Below are 19534 nucleotides of genomic sequence, written 5' to 3' on the forward strand. Positions count from 1 at the left end.
TTGCAAAAAAGCAAAATAACAAAAATGAAAGAATGCAGGTGATGAGTTAACCCCCTGCCCTTGCTCTCATGATCCAGGTAGAAGGTTTCTCATAAATAATCTTGCATGCGCTCATTTTCCTGTGGAGCCACGAACATTGGTTGCAGTGAAAGGCTTCATTTTTCTGTAATTCCACCTCCCCCCAACTCTGAACACTGAAATTCATGGGTGATTTTCAAACATTTAATCAAAAAAGGCCAGCCATTTAAAGGTTAGGTTTACAAAGTGGATGCAAATTTAACATTAGCAACTCTGTTACTTATTGTCTAGGAAAAATAGGATTTACAAAGTTTGTAACAATGTACTGAAAAGGTTTTGAACTAAGGATTTACAGTGTTGTGTAAACAAGGATCCATTTTACTTGCAACCGACCCTAGTGACCACAATGGAACGAAGTGTACAAAAACACGCCCAAAACACAGTTCTCTGGAAATGTTCATCCTACCCAGGGCGGCCTTGACAGCAGCACTCTTTCCATGAATATCACTGTCAAAATGGCCATCACTGTACGGTCCGGGATCTCCACGATAGAAAGCTGAAATATGTGTTCCCAGCATAGCAGATTGTGACCACAAAGGCAAAGAACTGTGGGAAAGGAAGCAGGTTAGAGAGGGGTCTTATGGAACATTCTAATTAACCAGCTTAAGGGCCTACCCCCCTTGACCTGAACATTAGCAGAATGATCTAGCCAAAACAGCTTTATTGATTCAAGTCTGTTTTTGGCTGCCCCAGTTCTGCTTTTGGAAAAAGTAGAGATCATTTGTATCAAATAGAAGGTGGGGGCCATCCCTAGTTCGTACTGATTCCTCTCTGGCCACTGGACCCAAATGGCTCTGGAGGAGAGAAAGTGAGCCTGGTGACTTTGCACAGCAGCCCCCCCAACACACACACACACACACACACACACACACACACACACACACACACTTAAATCCCTCTGATGTCAATGGTCTTCTTTGAGAAGCTAAGGAACAAGTATAGAATATCAATAATATTTTCATTTTTTTTAGGTTTTTGCAAGGCAAATGGGATTAAGTGGCTTGCCTAATTATTAAGTGTCTGAGACCGGATTTGAACCCAGGTACTCCTGACTCCAGGGCCAGTGCTTTATCCACTGTGCCACCTAGCTGCTCCTAATATCTTCATTCTTAAGAGATCATAGAACTGTAAAGGACTTCAGGGCTCATCTGGTCTAATCTTCTTATTTTACAAATGAGGAAACTGAGGCCCAGAGAAGTTAAATAATTTCTCCAGGTGTATAGGCACTAAGTATCTGAGTCAGGATTTGAACTTGGGTTTTGTCCCCTCTTGCCTCTTGACATTTTCATTTTGTCTTTATCATCCCAGAACTGTGCATTAGGTGTTTGGGGGAGGAGAAGAGGGAGGATCAGGATCTTTGAGTTTATTTGTATTCTGGGGAGAAAAATTCCTTTCTTTAATGTGGATCTCTATATACCTTCTCTGTAGCTCATAGCTAGTGGGAGATTACAGGATTAGGTCCAGATCACATAGTCAGAATGTCAGAGATCTTCCTGACAGTCAGCTTTCTCTCCGCTCTACCATACTATCTCTTTCCTTATACACAATAGTCACTTAATAAATGCTCATTGAATAACGAATAATAACGAATTGAATGTAAGGATAATAATAACGAATAATGCTGAAATCCAGTTTTCTCATTAACAAGCACTTATTTTTTCAATTAGGAAATTTCCCTCCCATCTCCCCCTGCCCCTAGAAGAAAAAGGAATAAAAGCCTCATAACAAATATGCATAATCAAGCAAAACAAATTTTCAAATTGGTCATATCCAAAACTGTCTGTGCCATTCTATTTAGCTAGGTGGCACAGTGGATAGAGTGTTAATAGTGGATAAGTGACCAACTCGTGGTCAGGAGGACAAGAGTTCAAATCTGATCTCAAGACACTTATTAGCTGTGTGGCCTTGACTAAGTCACTTAACCCTGATTGCCTCCCATCTAGGGCCATCTCCTGTCATCCTGATTCACATCTGGCCCCTGGATTCAGATGGATCTGAGGGAGAAAGCGAGACTGGTGACTTAGTATAGCCCCCCTCCCCCACTCAAATCCAGTTCATGTGTTTATCATGGCACCACTTCCCAGATATCATGGTCTTCTTCAAGAGTGAAGGACAAATATCACCAGCTTCACAATATACAAATAGTTCTAAATATTATCTCAGTTTCCTCATCTGAAAAATGAAGAAAATAGCACTTGCATCATATGGTTGTCATGAGATTTATAAAGCCTTTGCAAAGTCAAAGTCGAGTACTATGGATATTATTCTTATCCTCACTTTTCCAGATGAGGAAACAGGATTCAATGACTCAGAAGCACTTAATAAATGTTCATGGATCACTTGGTTGCCAAAGGTCATACAGTAGGTGGTAGAATCAGGATTTGAAACCAGGTCTTCTGTCTCCAAACCCTACAGCGCTCTTTCCATTGCACAACAGCTGTCTACCAAAAAATATATGTAATTCAACTGAATTCTGCAAAATTTGGCTTCTGTAGGGATCACGCATTTCCTGGAGAGCTCTTCCTTCATATAAAACAAAATAAGAAGAAAGTTCCCATATCTAACTTAGCAATCAGCTCTCTCAGGAAGTCCTCTCTAAAGATAGACTTTGTTCTTCTGTCTCTAATCTGTTGTCTGCTTCTGGGGATTCTGGAGAATTGTCTGAATCAGCTCCCCGCATTGCTGCTGATTCCCAGCACAGCTCTCTTTCACAGAAGTCTGCTGGCAACAACTGCAGCAACGACTTAACTATAGAGATGTTTAGAATACTCTCTTTCCTCATCTCTGTCCCCTGTCTTCCTTGGCTTCTTTCAAGTCTCAGATAAAATCCAGTCTTTTACAGGAAGCCTTTCCTAACTGCTCTTAATTCTAGTACCTTCCTTCTCATATTTTCTCTTTCTCCTGTATATAATATGTTTGTATATTTGTTTGATGTTGTTCTCCCCATTAGATTGTAAGTTGCTTGGAGGCAGGGTTTGTCATTTACCTTTCTGTATCCCAGGCATTTAGCAGTATCTCTTGAATTCTGTCCCAGCATATAGTAGGGGCTTAACAAATTTTTTTTGACGGACTGACTTCTGTCTTCATAAGCAAGGAGTGGGGTGGGGAGGGGGACAGAGGCTCCATGAATAATCAGTGTGTTCAATGTCAGAGACTAAGAAAGTTTACTTACGGATGAGGCGGCCCAGCTGTTGTAATTGTGGCTGTCTCTCTCTTTGGTAACAGAGGAGGCGTCTACAATGGCGGCAATAAGGTATAAAACAAAGGCACTTCCATTAAAGCAGAGGCCCTGTGCCGAGACAAAGGAGAGATGGGGCTCAGTATTTGGGTGTATCTGAGCATGTGGCTTTCACGCAAACATGATGAACATTTCATAAATGCTAATAGAATGTAAGCTCCCAGAGGGCAGGTTCTAGCCTGATAACTTTATGTCAAGGATGAAGAGTGGAGGTCCAGAGAATGGAAACGAGCAGCCCCCACAGTCAAGTGCAAAGCTGTAAGAAGACCTGGGTCTTCTGGCTCTAGATAGAAATTTTTTCCTCCTGTACCACACTGCCCACCTTTCTCTAGGTTAGCCCTTCAGTAACTTCATCTATTAGGTTTTTCTTGAGAGGCAGCAGTCAGAGCTTGAACCTGGGTTTTCTACTTCCAAGACTAGGGTGCTTTCCCCCTCAACTCCTAGCATCTTTTTTGTAGTAATTACTCCCTCAGTTATTACCAGTTCAGACCTTATTTCATCAGAAGCACGCAATTTGCAGTCTCTTGGGGGGAAAAAAATGGGAAGACTTGTATGGACTGATTGAGCAGGAGAGGAGAAACAGGAGAATGGCAAACACAAAGTGAGGATATTGTCAAAATCACTATTTCTTCTCAGTAGAGAAATAAGGAATTACAGATGGAAAATACTGCATAGACTGTAGAATTTTTGTTTTGGGGGATGATTCATTTTTTTTTCTGGGGAGGGGAGTGGGAGTGGCATGATGGGAAATGAATCTGTTGAGAAAAAAGGCAAACCAGACATCTGAGGATGAAGTTTATTAACCACCTCCTGACAGTGAGGTCACAGACTAATATTCCATATGAGTCACAATTTTTAGACTTAGCCAATGTGGGAATTTGTTTTGTTTGACTTTACTTATGTGTTTCAAGAATCCTTCCTTCTGGGGTGGCTAGGTGTCATAGTGGATAAAGCACGGGCCTTGGAGTCAGGAGTACCTGGGTTCAAATCTGGTCTCAGGCACTTAATAATTACCTAGCTGTGTGGCCTTGGGCAAGCCACTTAACCCCATTTGCCTTGCAAAAACCTAAAAAAAAAAAAGAATCCTTACTTCCCTCCTTCCTTTCTTCCTTTTTGTTCCTTCTTGAGGGGAGGAAGAAGAAGAGATGGGAGAGAGAAAAAATAAATGCTTGATAATTGAAAAAATTTACTAATGACATAAGACATATTGGTTAGAAACAAATTAACAGAATACTTTACCCTAATAGGAGTATGGAAGAAATGTTAATAGGGGACAAGAAATAATGGGGAAAAGTTAAAGTACTCACTAGCCTTCTGAGGTCTTCAGATAATGTATCATGCCAAACAAATGACATCTGTTAAGCCGCCATCTATTTCTGAAATCAAATTTTCTGTCCCTAACGAACTTCAATCAGCTTTAAAACAGAAAGAAAACTCTGGTTGAGGATAATCCACTTTGGAGCAAGGACCATCATTTTCTGGATTGGGGATTTGGAGAGCTTAGAAAAGACCTGTCCATCTCACAGAGAAGAAAAAAGGCAGGTAAAGTGGAAGGGAGGGAGAGTAAGGTGTCTTGGAAATGTAGCTTAGTCTCCAGGTCTGTGCAGGTCCAAGAGGAGTCCCCAGAAAGGGAGCAATGGATATGGAATGATGCAGACACTAGTAGAAAAAAGTTCATTTGAGGATTGGTTTTGCAGAACTATTTCCTTCCCTCTTTCTTTATGATTATTTGTTTCAGGGGAAGACACACTCAGGAAGGAAGACTGGGGATTTATATGGAAATAAAGGCAATAGAAAAATTGAAGTTATCAGTAAAAAAAAGATGATAACAAATGTGATTCCTCAATCAGCAGCCTATAGACTCTTCAAAAGGTTATTGTTCTTAATATTTTCCTCTGATGAGAGGGAGGTTTTCCTGTTTCAGTGAAGATAGTAGTCCAGAGCCAGAGAATTCATGTTGGCTTATCACTTCAGTTCAATTCAGTTAAATACTTCTTATAGACTTACTGCATACCAAACATTGTCTTAGGTACTAAGGATACAAGGACCAAAAAATGAAAATATTCTGGAGGTCCAGGGGGAGAGGTCCAGCATATATCTATGTCAAAACAAATTAGTATAAAATAATGTTCAAGGTGACCTTGAAAGGAATGAGGGATTCTAAGAAGTAAAAATTTGGGAGGGCAAGGAGGACAGACAAAGGCATTGGGATGGAGTTGGGATGATACGTCTGGGGAGCAAAGCCAAGTCACTCGAATGGATTTATCCAATAGAAAAAAAAATCCAGGCTATTCCTTCCAACAGAAGAGTATCTCTTCCTGTTGTTAGTTTGTATAACTGGCACATGTTCCACAATCAGTACTATGTAGTGGGATGGCAGAGTTGATGGCCCTGGCCCATTTAGGTTGGCAGCTGGAAGGGCAGACTCAGCAGGGTTTTATATTCAGCACCTGGATTCATGAGAGGCCAGGGCTGCCGACAACAAATGAGATTGGGATAACAGTCACAAAGCCAATGATTTGCCGTGCTAAGGGAGCTCATCAAGATGGTGGGTCTGCCAGCAGAGATGGAACACTTCCTGATTAGGATGGGTATGGAGAAAAGCCTTGTTCACTGGCCAGGAGAGTTAACGTCTCTTTGTCTACACAGGAGTGGCTAGAGAGAGTCTGTGTGGAAGTAGCTCATTTATCACAGAGCTATTAGGAGTCTGTATGACAGTATATGATGAGCTTGTGCCACAGATAAAGTGTGGTATAGGCAGGAAACAGCCAAGTTTCCTTTGCAAAGGGCAGTACAAGGATATTGGTTTCAGGGCATCTTATCCAGAAATCACAAGGTCTAGTCTGAGATCCACCACTGACCCTGTAACTTTGGGCAGAGCCCTGAGTTTTGGGGGACCTCACTTTCCTCATTTTTAAGATGGGACTACTAAATTGCATCATGGGGTTAGCGTACCAATGATGGACAAGACTGACTCATGGGTATGTAGGAAAACAGAAAGAGCTTTGGACTGGGGGAAGTCACAGGACCCATATAATCATGGAGAATGACAACTTCTGAGACTCAGCTTTCTCATCTGTAAAATGGGGATATTTCTACTTTTTCCACCTGCTTTGAAGGTGATATTACAAAAGTAGAGATTTCTAAAGCTCAATGTACTTTAGAAATGTATTAAAATCATCATAATCAAAGTAGTTGTCGAACTCACTCACAGGGACATTCCCTCCAACAGGACGGACTGTTAATGAAGACACTTGTCCACCTCCTCCCATCTAATGCTGGGGGCATTCTCTGATTTCTCCTGACACTATGAGGATCGTAATTCTAGTGATGGAAAGAATCTTACAAGTCCATCTAGTTCAACCCCCTAATTTTAACAGATGAGGAAACTGAGGTCCAGAGAAATAAAGTGTCTTGTCCAAAGCTACCCAGGTAGTGAATGGTAGAGCTGTCTGTTTCAAGGTTTTCTAACCCCCAATCCAGCCTATTTTCCACCACACCACCCTAAATGTCAGAGACACACAAGGGTTGTCCATTAGTCATCATGCTCCTGACAAGGCCAGCCCATCTCCTTTTTCATTCATACATTTTATGGATGACCTCCTTGCTCTAGTGCTCCTTTAAAATTTGATCCTAGTGGCCTCGAGAGCAACTGCTGTTCTAGGACTTACTGCTGGACTTCAACTGGTATGGAAAAGATGGGACTTTGTTTTAGGTTGGAAGAGTGGAGTCAATTTAAAAAAACCTATTCAGTGTTTCCTCACTCAGTTTGATTCTTAAACATCACATTTAAGTGATCTGTTGATCTCTCTATCATCTCTCTATCTTACTCATCCATCTAACTTTCTATTGACTTGTTGATCTATTCATTATCTATCTACCCATGTATCTTTCTTTCTCTCTTCCTTCCTTTCTTTTTTCCTTCCTTCTCTTTCTTTCTATGTATCTGTCTATCCATCCAAATTTCTGTCTGTCTCTGTTTGTCTATCTCTCTATCAGTCTATCTCTGTATCATTCTATCTATTTATCTGTCCATCCGTCCATCCATCCATCCATCCATCCAGTGATGGCCAGCTCTACGGGTTGTCCAGCAAACTATTTATCAAATTTGGAACAATAGACTTTCTTCATCCACTTGGGTTTTTCTTGAATTGTTATTCTACAGTTGAAAAAGTGACAATACAAACAAATATGGCCCCCTTTAAAAGTTCAGCCGTGACTGCATGATAAAAATCAAGACACCAAGGAACTTTGTTTAAAAACCACAATAGCAACAAAAACCACAACCATCAGTCTTTGAATGCTGTATAGCAACCATCACTAGAGAGGCTCAAAGGAGAAGGTGAAGTTGGAGTCGTTGCTGCAGACCAAAACCCTTCTGCATGTGACCATGACTCTCTATCTCCTTTCAAACTATAGTAAGGGAATAACGAACAGATTTCAAATTGGCTCTAAGTGGAGCATATATTTCTTAAAATCCCCTTCAGACAGTGTTTGGGTGGCAGGATGGCCAACTTGAAGTGTGCTCTCAGTTCAGTTCGTAAGGAACCAAGTAGGGAACTCCGGGACGGACCAAGTGCTACCTCCAGGCTCTCAAATAAGTCACTTCTGATGACAGAGTGGAGTCTTAGGATAAGCTTTGAACTAGAAGTGCAGCCAGCCTCATTTTGAAATGCTCTTTTCATCATGAAGACTCAGATTTCTCAGAATACTGCCTCCTCCCTTTCCCTTCCCTCCCTAATGATGCCGTGTCCCAGGATAGCTGAAGGAGGAGCATGGACAGACAGACAGACAGACAGACACACACACACACACACACACACACACAGAGCATTTCTTCAGAATGGGAGCTTCTGGAGTCTGTAAGTGTTTTTGTGTGTGTGTGTGTGTGTGTGTGCATGTGTGTGGTGTGATTTGTGTGTATGTGGTATATGTGAGTGTGTACGTGTGGTGTGATGTTCGCACATGTGTGCACAAGCGTACATGTGTGGTGTGGTGTGTGCAGTGCACATGTATGGTATGTGTAGTGTGTGTGTGTGTGTGTGTGTGTGTGATATTCAACAAGCATTTCCATAAGCATTCCCCAACATGTTGAGGACTCAAAGACAGTTTCCGCTGCAGGGGACACACCATTTAATCTGGAAGACAACATACAAACAACTCCGAACCCACAAGCTCAAGGTGGAAAGCAGTGGAGAGGGTTTCAGAGTGAAGGTCTGGTATTAAGGGAGATGCTTCTTACCACCGTGGTCCACGGCACCTGGGGAATCCTGGTGTAGGTCATCGTCATGTAGATGATTAAGAAGAAGACTGTGAGGACCCAGTAGAATACTGCCACGAACATCACCCAGCCAAAGGCAGGGACTCGGAAGTATTCTGTCCCAGCGATGAGCGTCCACACGAGGAGACCAAAAACCTGCCGAGATGGTGGAATGCAAAGGGGGATAGGCAAGGAGGAAAGGAGATCAAGAGAAGGGAATGCAAGAAGGATGGAAAGAGGAGGGAGGAAGGGAAGAGATGGGGAGAGGGAAAGAGGTTGAGAAGAGAGAGGAGAGAAAAGGAAAGAAAAGGAGAAAAAGCGAAGGGAGAGGGAGGGAAAGAGAAAATAATTACTCTAAAGAGTTCCACAAGAGACGGGGCGGCTAGGTGGCATAGTGGATAGAGCACCAGCCCTGGAGTCAGGAGGACCTGAGTTCAAATCAGGCCTCAGTCACTTAATAACCTAACTGTGTGGCCTTGGGCAAGCCACTTAACCCCACTGCCTTGCAAAAACCTAAAAAGAAAAAGAAAAAGAATTCCACAAGAGAAACAGAAAAGCTCTTAAAACTATAAATGAGCATATCGCAATAACAATAACAACAATGACGATGATGATTCGGAAACGCCTCCCTAATGTCAGTGATGCGAGTTTGGGGCTGGCGTTAAATTAAGAGTAAATACTGATAGAAAAGTATGAACACTGATAATGATGATGAATGAGGACTCCTTAATCAGGGGCAGCTATGGAAATTTCCTTCCTTCCTGTTCTTGGTTTCATTTGTCTAGCTCTCATGCCATATTATCTGAGGGCACTAGAGGAACAGTCAAGAATGATGTTTCCTTTATAAACGGAGAATGAGGGGATGAGTTTGTTCAATGCTTTTGGACTAACTGCCAAAGCAAACATAATCCCATGTGGCCAACCTTCAGGGAATGGAGCTATTCTAAAAGCTGCTGTTGTGACTCGATGTCTACAACGTTCTTTTTTGACCGATATTATCCATGAGCCCATTGATTGTTATTGGCAATAGTGTCCAGAAAAAGTCATCCGAAGCTGTCTGGTACCCAAGCATGTTCAGAAGTGAACAAAAATCAAGAGCAAAGAGGAATCAAATCTGAAAATGGCCAAATAACCTTTCCCCAATACATGGGACCTGCCTGCCTGAACCACTAAACTGGAGACATAGGAATAGCTAAAGACATTACTAGTCCTCAGTCTACTTCGGACTTAATAGCTTATTCTGTGAGAGATGAGGACTTCAAATCAAATGCTTTCATTTTCCTTGCCATGGCGAAAAACCAAAGCTAAAACTAAACCTGTCCTTTTCTCTTCTCAGGACGGTGATTACCGCTAGGAGAGTGATAGGAAAAACAACTATTCTCTTTGACTCTAGATTAGAAAAATGCCTGAAAAAAATCTGCCAAAAAGATAAAAAGAGCTGCCTCTCCCGACCCAAAATACTAATAGAACCTTGAGACTGGAAAAACTAGAAACAACCCAAATCTTCAAGAGCTGGGGAAGGACTGAAGAAAGGGAAGAAGCGATTATCTCTCACCTAGCAGACACGGTATCGAGGGCTTTTCAAATATTCTCTCCCATGATTTTCACAACAACCTTGGGGAGTAGGTACTCTTATTATCTCCATTTTACCATTGAAGAAACTGAGGCAGAAGTTAAGTGACTTGCCCAGGATCATATAGCTTGTACGTGTTTGAAGCTGGAATTGATCTCAAGTCTTCCTTACTCCAATCCCAGTTTTCTATGCAATGTGCCACTTCAGTGCTTAACTACAGTAACAAGTATGAGGAATACTAAAAAATTAAGAAAAATTGATATAAAATCATGCAACATAAATAAACCAGAACCCAGAGTCATTTTTACTTGGTGCACCTCTATAAAAGAACATTTTTTAATTCTTTGTCCAGACCTATGATTTCATCAGTCTAGGGATGAATTTATTAGTTAGGTCCAGAGTATCCAATAAATTAGATTAATACCTTCTATCAATTTCCAAAGACCCAGATGGGTGGAAATTTCCTCTACCAATGCAGATGAGCAAATCAACCGGAATTTATGGTGATCAAGAGGTTAAGTGACTTGCTCACAGAAATATATACAATGCATATGAGGGGCACATCTTGAACCCAGCTCTTTCTATCTCTAAAACCAGCCCCCTATTCACTCTGCCAACTTTACCTCACAAAATACACAATTATACACATATATGTGTATGCAAAATTCAGGAATGAATGGACAAAAACAATTGACTCTAAAGGGAGGGATTAACTGATATCAGTTAATTGAAGGTGTTAAGTTTTGTTGACATTCAGTTGACCCTTCACGACCCATTTGAAGATTCTTGGCAAAAATACTGGGGTAGTTTCCCAGCTCATTTTACAGATGAAGAACTGAAGCAAACAGCATTAAGTGACTTGTTCAGGGTCACACAGTCAGCAAGTATCGGAGACTGGATTTGAAATCAGGAAGATGAGTCTTCCTGATTTTAGGCCCAACATTTCGTTCCTTGGGGAAAATATATTTACTAATGGAAGAAGCTTCTTTGCTCCAGTCTAGGTCTTTGTATTATGGGAAAATCCTTCATTGGTTTATATTCTACGCCTTTCTGTTGTGTTGGCAAACAATGTAAGCCCATCCTCTGGACTGGTCCACTACCCTGCTGCTGTTATTATTTCCTATGCAAGTCATTAACTGAGAGCGCAGCTGACCTTTTCAAGTCTCATCAAGAAATCTGTACCATTTTTTCACAGTGTGCCATAGCCAATCTCATCAAGGCCCAATCTCTCTGATCAAACTGAATGTCGAACGCACTTTTATAGATTGCCTGTCAGTTATGATGAATACGAGCAGGAAAAAAATCCCATTAGTGTAAATCTTGGGGTTTTCGGGAATTATATCGGACTTGTGCATCTTAACACCAGATAAATTGTATTGCCACTGCTGGAAACCAAGAAAATACATCTTCATTAAGCATCCTTTCTTTGGAGTTCTCACATACCATGTAAACTAAATAAGCAGCTAAAAGCCTTAAGCTTCCTACCCTATGGAAGGAAGAGATGGTTATCTATCATCATAGAGAATGTAATCCTCAGGTCACCTAGTCTATTCCTCTGCCTCTGAGTCTCCTTTCCTCAATCATTTCCTAATGAAAATACCTAAGGATGAATGTTCAAAGGAATCAGATGAAAATGTCCTTAATGACATCTTCTGAGATCTAATACATTCTAAGGAGTTCTTGCCTATGTCTAACATATTCTTGCTGTAATGGAAAACCCATTTCTCCTTACTTTAATATGGTAAAGTTGACATTTATATAACACCTTAGATTTGCAAAGGATTTTAAACACTTCATGTTATTATCTTTATTCTATGCAAATGAAAAAACAACCTGAGAGAAATTACATGCACGAGGTCACCAGCTCAGTCTAAAGCAGGATTTGAATTCAGGTTTCCTAGCCTTTGAGACTAGTACTTATCCATGGTGCTGTTCTGATCCTAAATGAATATTTTTAATGCAGCATCCTCTTGATATCAACTTCAGACATACCTAATCATTTTAAATAAGCCAATGATTTGGATTCAGAGTGAAGTGGGGGGGGGGGGCAGCTAGGTGGCACAGTAGATAGAGCACCAGCCCTGGAGTCAGGAGTGCCTGAGTTCAAATTTCGGCCTCAGACACTTAATAATTGCCTAGTTGTGTGGCCTTGGACAAGTCACTTAACCCCATTGCCTTGCCAAAACCCAAAACAAAACAAAACAAAAAAACTGAGTGAAGTGGGAAGGTAGGTAAAGTTGACTAGAATATAATTTAATTTTTAAAAATATTCTGCAGCATTTTATTGATGTTTTCTTTCCATCAATAGCATAGTATATCTTCCCAGTAGCCAACTCCTCTTCTACCACCACCACCACTACTGTAGCTGTTCTTCTAACAAATGTGTACAATCAAACAAAGAAAAAGACAAAAATCTTCTCTACTCATCCCTTTGCAGAGATGGGGGACTGTGGTCACTGAATTCTACATAATAATAATGATGGGGGGTTTTTCCCAAAATGTTGGTCAGGTTTGCTAAACTGTTTTTTCCTCTTTTAGATTCTTTGTTATAAGGGATATAACTCTCTAGGAGGGAGGAATAACAAAATATGGCAATAACTATTTATGTTATCATAATAATTATCAATTTTTGGAGAGAAGAAATGAGCAGCCTTTAGGCCCAAAGACAATGTCTCTGATGGCACCATCTCCATGTACAGAAATAAATGGACCAATGTTTTACTCATGCCTCTTTTATCCGACATCACTCAGAAGGGCAAGTTTCTCAAAGACTCAAATGAACTTGTGATCTCAGCTATCTGGACATTGGACCTTCCAATATTACAAGCCATGATCCATCTGTTCCTGGTCGTCCTGTGAAACTCTTATCCATGTCCTTCCACAAGGTTCACCATCTATGGTCCACTCAACAGACTGGAGGTCTTTTTTTGAACATCTAGAACAGTAGTGTCAAATTCAAATAGAAATAAGGGCTACTAAATCTTACTTAAGGATCCCAGTCTATGGTCATATTGACTTTGAAAACTACATAGCAACATTACCTATAGTTTATTGCATTTGTATTTATTTTTTTGAATATATAAAATGATATTTTAATCTGCTTTTTCCCATCTGAGTATGATAAATTTATTAGTTAGGTCAACAGTATCCAATAAATTAAATTAATACCCTCTATCAATTTTTTTTTTTAGCTTTTGCCAGGCAATGGGGTTAAGTGGCTTGCCCAAGGCCACACAGCTAGGTAATTATTAAGTGTCTGAGGCCGAAATTCGAACTCCTGACTCCAGGGCCGGTGCTCTATCCACTGTGCAACCTAGCCACCCCAACCCTCTATCAATTTCCAAAGACCCAGAGTGAGGACTGACAGGGTCATTAAAACATTTTTTAAAAATAATATTTTACGGGCAGCTAGGTGGCGTAGTGGATAAAGCACCAGCCCTGGAGTCAGGAGTACCTGGGTTCAAATCCGGTCTCAGACACTTAATAATTACCTAGCTGTGTGGCCTTAGGCAAGCCACTTAACCTGATTTGCCTTGCAAAAACCTAAAAAAAAAAAATATTTTACTTTTTCACCAGTTACTTAAAAAGAGAAATTTTAACATTCATTTAAAAAAATTTTGAATTCTAGAATTTCCTCTCTCTTCCCTGAAAAGATAAGCAATTTGCTAAAGGTTATACATGTGCAATCAGGCAAAACATATTACCATATTAGTCATGTTGTAAAAGAAGACCCAGCCCCAAGGGAAAAAAATCATGAACAAATACAGAAAGTAAAAAAAAAATAGTATGCTTCATTCAGCATTCAGACTCCTTCAGTTCTGGCTCTGAAGGTGCATAGCATTTTTCTATTCTTTTTTTCTCAATACTGTTTTCTATTTTTCCAATTATATGTAAAGACAGTTTTCAACATTCATTTTTGTAAAATTTGAGTTTCTGATTTTTTCTCTCCCTCTGATACTTCCTCCCTCCCCAAGACAGAAAGTAATCTGATATGGATTTTATCTGCACAATCATGTGGATAGTATGTTTCATCCTTTGGAATTTCCTGGATCCTTGTATTGCTGAGAATAACTAAGTCATTCACAGTTAATTATCATACAATGTTATTATATACAATCACTTTGTATCAGTTCATCTAAGCCCAGGATTTTCTGAAATCAGCCTGCTCATCATTCCTTATAACCCATTACAATCATATTCCACAATTTATGCAAGCACTCCCCTGCTGATAGGCATCCCCTCAGTTTCCAATTCTTTGCTGTTGTTGGGTCAAAGAAATTGTATAATTCTATAGTCCTTTAGGCATAGCTCCAAATTACTTTCTAGAATGGTTGGATCAGTTCCTAAGTCCGTGACAGTATATTAGCATCCCAATTTTCCCATATCCTTTCCCTCATTTATTATTTTTCAGGAATATTTTTAACAATGGTCCCACTGGACCATTTGCCCTACTTAAATCTCATTTTATTACCTGCTGTCCCTGGACCAGCCCAACTTCTCTTCTTAGTTTCCCATGACATCTTTACCTACCAGACTTTGAAGTTCTTCGTTGGTTTCATCATCATCATCATCATCATCATCATCATCATCATCATCATCACCACCATCATTACCATCATTACCATTACTAACATTTACTTATTTTTTAAGAAATAAAATCTTTTTTTTTTTAAATTAGGGAATTCTGCTATTTACTGTCTATATGACCTTGCTTTGGGTTACCCTTAGGCCCCAGTTTTCTTATCTATAAAATAAGAGCATCTGATTAAAGTCCTAGATCTATGTCTAGATCGGATGTGTCCAACTCGAAATCCCTAGGCCGTAGGCCCTCAAAGTCCATTCATGCATCATTATTGCAATTGATTACTCTTCTCAATAATATTGGTTACATTATAGTCCTAATAAATATTATATTATATATATATATTACAATATAGTCCTAATCAATATAAATATAGTCCTAAATAAATATTAAATTCTATTGGCTCCTGACAAGTTTTTGTTGGGTGATGCAGTCCAGAAAAGCGAAGAGGCTGGACATCCATGGTTTAGAAGACCGTAGAGTCCACAACCTTCCAGCTCTTCCATAGCACTTAAGCCAAGCTTTGGCCGAGTAGAGCATGGCAACCTTGCCCCTTTTTGCCACAAGGGGGTGCCCAAATACCACTCTAGGAACAGGAGGTGCCTAAAAACCAGTTCCATTCACTGCAACTGATGGGTTATTTTCCAACTGTTCTGATTATTCCAGTTTATTCACATACATTCTGAACAGGCTGTGAATCAGGACCAAACGCTGCCTTGGGAAGCTCAATCCGAGACAGAGGCTGTGTGCTGAGCCAGAGGATTACCGAACAGACTAGTGTGGTCCGAGGAAACTCAAAACGCAAATTCAGGATCCCTTCCGAATTATGACTGAAGTGTCAGGCAGAGAGAGAGGCATCGGGATAGTGGAAAGAATGGTGGATGTGTCAAATTTACAAAACAAACAGAGGGGTTCAGTCTATTTACTTTGACTCTATCCTCTCTGGGCCTCAATTTTCTTATCTTAAACAAGCTGGACTAGAGAGCCTCTAAGTTTCAGCTCTAAATCATTATTCCTATGATCAGAGATTGAAAAACAGGAGTTCATGATCCAAGAGTGAAATTTCAAAAGAAACTGCTTTTAGGGTTAGGGAAACTGAAGTTTAATGTGATCTTGATGAGATGCATGTTGAGGTGACAAAGGAGGTTGATAGAGATGAGGGATAGTTAGATGTCACCATAGTGCATAGAGTACTGGACCTGGAGTCAGGAAGACTCATCTTTCTGAGTTCAAATATGACCTCAGATACTTAGTAACAGTGTGACCCTAAAATGAGCTGGAGAAAGAAATGGCAAGTCACTCTGGTATCTCTCTCAGAAAATCCCAAAGGTGGTCATGGAAAGTCAGACAGGACTGAAAAATGACTTAATTACAACAAGAGAGTGGAGGGATGAAGTAAGGAATTGAGAGGATACAGGGACTAGAGTGCAGTAGGAGCCAGGGCCCAGGAATTGATATTATCAATCGTCAGAAGAATGTCCTGGGCTTCACTGGAGAAAAGAATCAAGGTTGGGGAAGAGGGTGATTTGATCTCAAAAGGGATTATCAAGGAAATGAACTGGGCTTCACAGTGTGGAGGAAGGAATATTCCCCTTAACCCTATGAGGGGGCTGCAGTTCCTCTAGACATGGGAGAAGTAAATAGCATTATAAGGGGAGTGCCACTATTGTTCTAATAGAAACCAGGAGGGATGGGAATTCAGGGAAGCCTGGAGGGATTTGCATGAACTGATGCTGAGTGAGATGAGCAGAACCAGAAGAACACTGTACACCCTAACAGCAACATGGAGGCGATGATCAACCTTGATGGACTTGCTCATTCCATCAGGGACAATCTGGGGCTATCTGCGATGGAGAATACCATCTGTATCCAGAGAAAGAACTGTGGAGTTGAAACAAAGACCAAGGACTCTTACCTTTAATTTAGGGAAAAAACCTGATATCTTATTGTCTGATCTTGCTATCTCTTATACTTTGTGTTTCTTCCTTAAGGATATTATTTCTCTCTCATCACATTCACTTTGGATCAACGTACACCATGGAAACATTGTAAAGACAAACAGACTACTCTCTATGGGGGTGGGGGGAGGGAAGTAAGATTAGGGGAAAAATTGTAAAACTCAAAATAAATAAGATCCTTAATAAAAAAAAAAATAAGGGGCAGCGGCTAGGTGGCACAGTGGATAAAGCACCGGCCCTGGAGTCAGGAGTACCTGGGTTCAAATCCAGTATCAGACACTTAATAATGACCTAGCTGTGTGGCCTTGGGCAGGCCACTTAACCCCATTTGCCTTGCAAAAACCTAAAAAAAAAAAATAAGGGTAGTGCCAGGACTCCATTATAAACAGGAAATAGAAGGAATGATGGTTGAGAAACTGGAGGAGTAAAAGAATTTGTTGGCAATGGAGTAGAGATTTCCAGAAGGCAATCTGTGGGATGGGCTAGATTGAATTGGAATGTGCCTGGGGAAGAAGAGTAGAATAGACAAGATCAGGACTGCAGAAATATAGGAAATGGTTTTTATAGCAAGCACTTCTGACAAAGGACTCAGTTCTTAAATATATAGAGAACTGAGACAAATTTTTAAGAATCTGAGTCATTCCCCAATTGATAAATGGTCAAGCGATACAAATAGGCAGTTTTTGAATGAAGAAGGTAAAGCTATCTGTAGTCACATGTAAAAATGCTCTACATCATTAGAGATGAGAGAAATTAAATTTACTCTGAGGCACCACTTCATAATGATTAGATTGGCTACTCTGACAAAAAAAGGAAAATGATTAATGTTGGAGGAGGCTGTGGGAAAGCTGGGGCACTAATCCATTCATGGTGGAGTTGTGACCTGATGTGATCATTCTGGAGAACAATTTGGAATTATTCTCAAAGGGCTACAAAACTGGGGCATACCCTTAGATCCAACAACACTATTGGAGTTGTATCTCAAAGAGAGCAAAAAAAAAAGGACCCACACATGTAAAAATATTTATAGCAGCTCTCTCTGTAGTGGCAAAGAACTGGAAACTGAGGGGATGCCCATCGATTGGGGGATGACTGAACAACTTGTGGGATATGACTGTGATGGAATACTATTGTTCTGTAAGAAACCATTAGCAGGCGGATTTCAGAAAAACCTAGAAAGACTTAGATGAACGGATGCTGAGTGAAGTGAGCAGAACAAGAAGAATATTGTATACACTAACATCAAAATGGCACAATAATCAATAAGATAGACTTAGCTCTTCTCATCAATACAGTAACCAAAGACAATTCTAAGACTTGTGACAAAAAAAGGCCATTCACATCCAGGGAAAGAGTTATGGAGTATGAATATGGACCAAAGCAAACTAGTTTCATTTTTTAAAAATTTGTATTTTTTCTCATGATTTATTCCCTTTTGCTTGATTATTTTTCACAACATGACTAAAATGGATAAATGTTTAACATGCATAAACTGTATTAGAGTAATTAGTGTCTTGGAGAGGGGGAGGGAAGGGAGGGAGGGAGAAAAATGTAGAACTCAAAATCTTATCAAAAGTGAATACTAGGGGCAGCTAGGTGGCACAGTGGATAAAGCACCAGCCCTGGAGTCAGGAGTACCTGGGTTCAAATCTGATCTCAGACAATAATTACCTAGCTGTGTGTCAGACAATAACTACCTAGCTGTGTGGCCTTGGGCAAGCCACTTAACCCCATTTGCCTTGCAAAAACCTAAAAAAAAAAGTGAATACTGCTAACTATCTCTACATGTAATTGGAAAAAAATTAAAATAAAAAAGAAAGAGTAGGGTTGATTAGAATTAGGACTATGAATCAGGACAATGAAGGGCCTTGAGTTCATTCACAGTGAAGATTTGCTGAAGGAATAGGAAGATGAGAGGCAATGTGATAATTCTATTCTAGGACTATCAAGAGAAGGAGGGGGGTGACTAGGTGGTGCAGTGAATAGAGCACTGGCCCTAGAGTCAGGAGGACCTGGGTTCAAATTTGACCTCAGACACTTAATAATTCCCTAGCTGTGAGGCCTTGGGCAAGCCACTTAACCCCATTGCCTTGCAAAAAGTAAAAAAAAAAAAAAAAAAAAAAAAAAAAAGAGGAGGGTATTTAGACCTCTCAGAATAAAGAACAAGAACAATGATTGAAAATTAAAAACAATGGGGCAGCTAGGTGGCACAGTGGATAAAGTACCAGCCTTGGAGTCAGGAGTACCTGGGTTCAAATCGGTCTCAGACACTTAATAATTACCTAGCTGTGTGGCCTTGGGCAAGCCTCTTAACCCTGTTGGCCTTGCAAAAAAAACCTAAAACAAAAAAAGACCTACCAGGGATGTTTCTCTCCCTGCCTCCCCAACATCCATCACCTCCCTTGGTGTTTTCCTTCAGAAATATTCATCAATGAGGGAGTCCTGGGAATACAGAAGGGCTGCCTTTCCCTTGTATTCACTGTACTGATCTTTCACCAGCAGTAATGGGGAATGGGGTTGAAGAAGGGGCTAAAATTTAGGAACCCTCCACCTTCAGCTTTGGGTTATAATTCTTGTTAAGTATTCATCCACTGTCCCACTACCCCCTAAAACAGGGGTTCTTAATCTGGGGACCATGAATATTTTTTAAAAAATAATTTGATAGCTGTATCTCAACAAAATTGATTTTCTTTGTACTCCTCTATTTTATTATATATATTTAAAAAAAAAATTTTTCTGAGAAGGAATTCATTCCTAGGTTTCACTAGACTGTCTCCAAAGGGATCTAAGACACACAAAAAGTTATGAATTCCTGCTCAAACTACTTAGAGCTTCTAGCAGCAGC

At 40.3% G+C, this 19534-nt stretch overlaps 1 protein-coding gene across 1 annotated transcript in view; it reads right to left on the reverse strand.

Moving 5' to 3' along the window:
* Nucleotides 1–208: 208 nt before the first annotated feature.
* Nucleotides 209–19534, reverse strand: part of CMTM8 (CKLF like MARVEL transmembrane domain containing 8) — a 55210-nt gene continuing 35884 nt past the window's right edge. The window contains exons 2-4 of the mRNA XM_074195625.1: nucleotides 8559–8732; nucleotides 3251–3367; nucleotides 209–624 (exon numbers count right to left, since the gene is read on the reverse strand). Of these exons, the coding sequence (XP_074051726.1) occupies nucleotides 541–624; nucleotides 3251–3367; nucleotides 8559–8732 (375 nt within the window). The 3' untranslated portion in view covers nucleotides 209–540. The remainder of the gene's footprint in view (nucleotides 625–3250; nucleotides 3368–8558; nucleotides 8733–19534) is intronic.

The sequence above is a fragment of the Macrotis lagotis genome, chromosome 7 (genome assembly GCF_037893015.1).
Source record: "Macrotis lagotis isolate mMagLag1 chromosome 7, bilby.v1.9.chrom.fasta, whole genome shotgun sequence".
Lineage (NCBI taxonomy): Eukaryota > Metazoa > Chordata > Mammalia > Peramelemorphia > Peramelidae > Macrotis > Macrotis lagotis.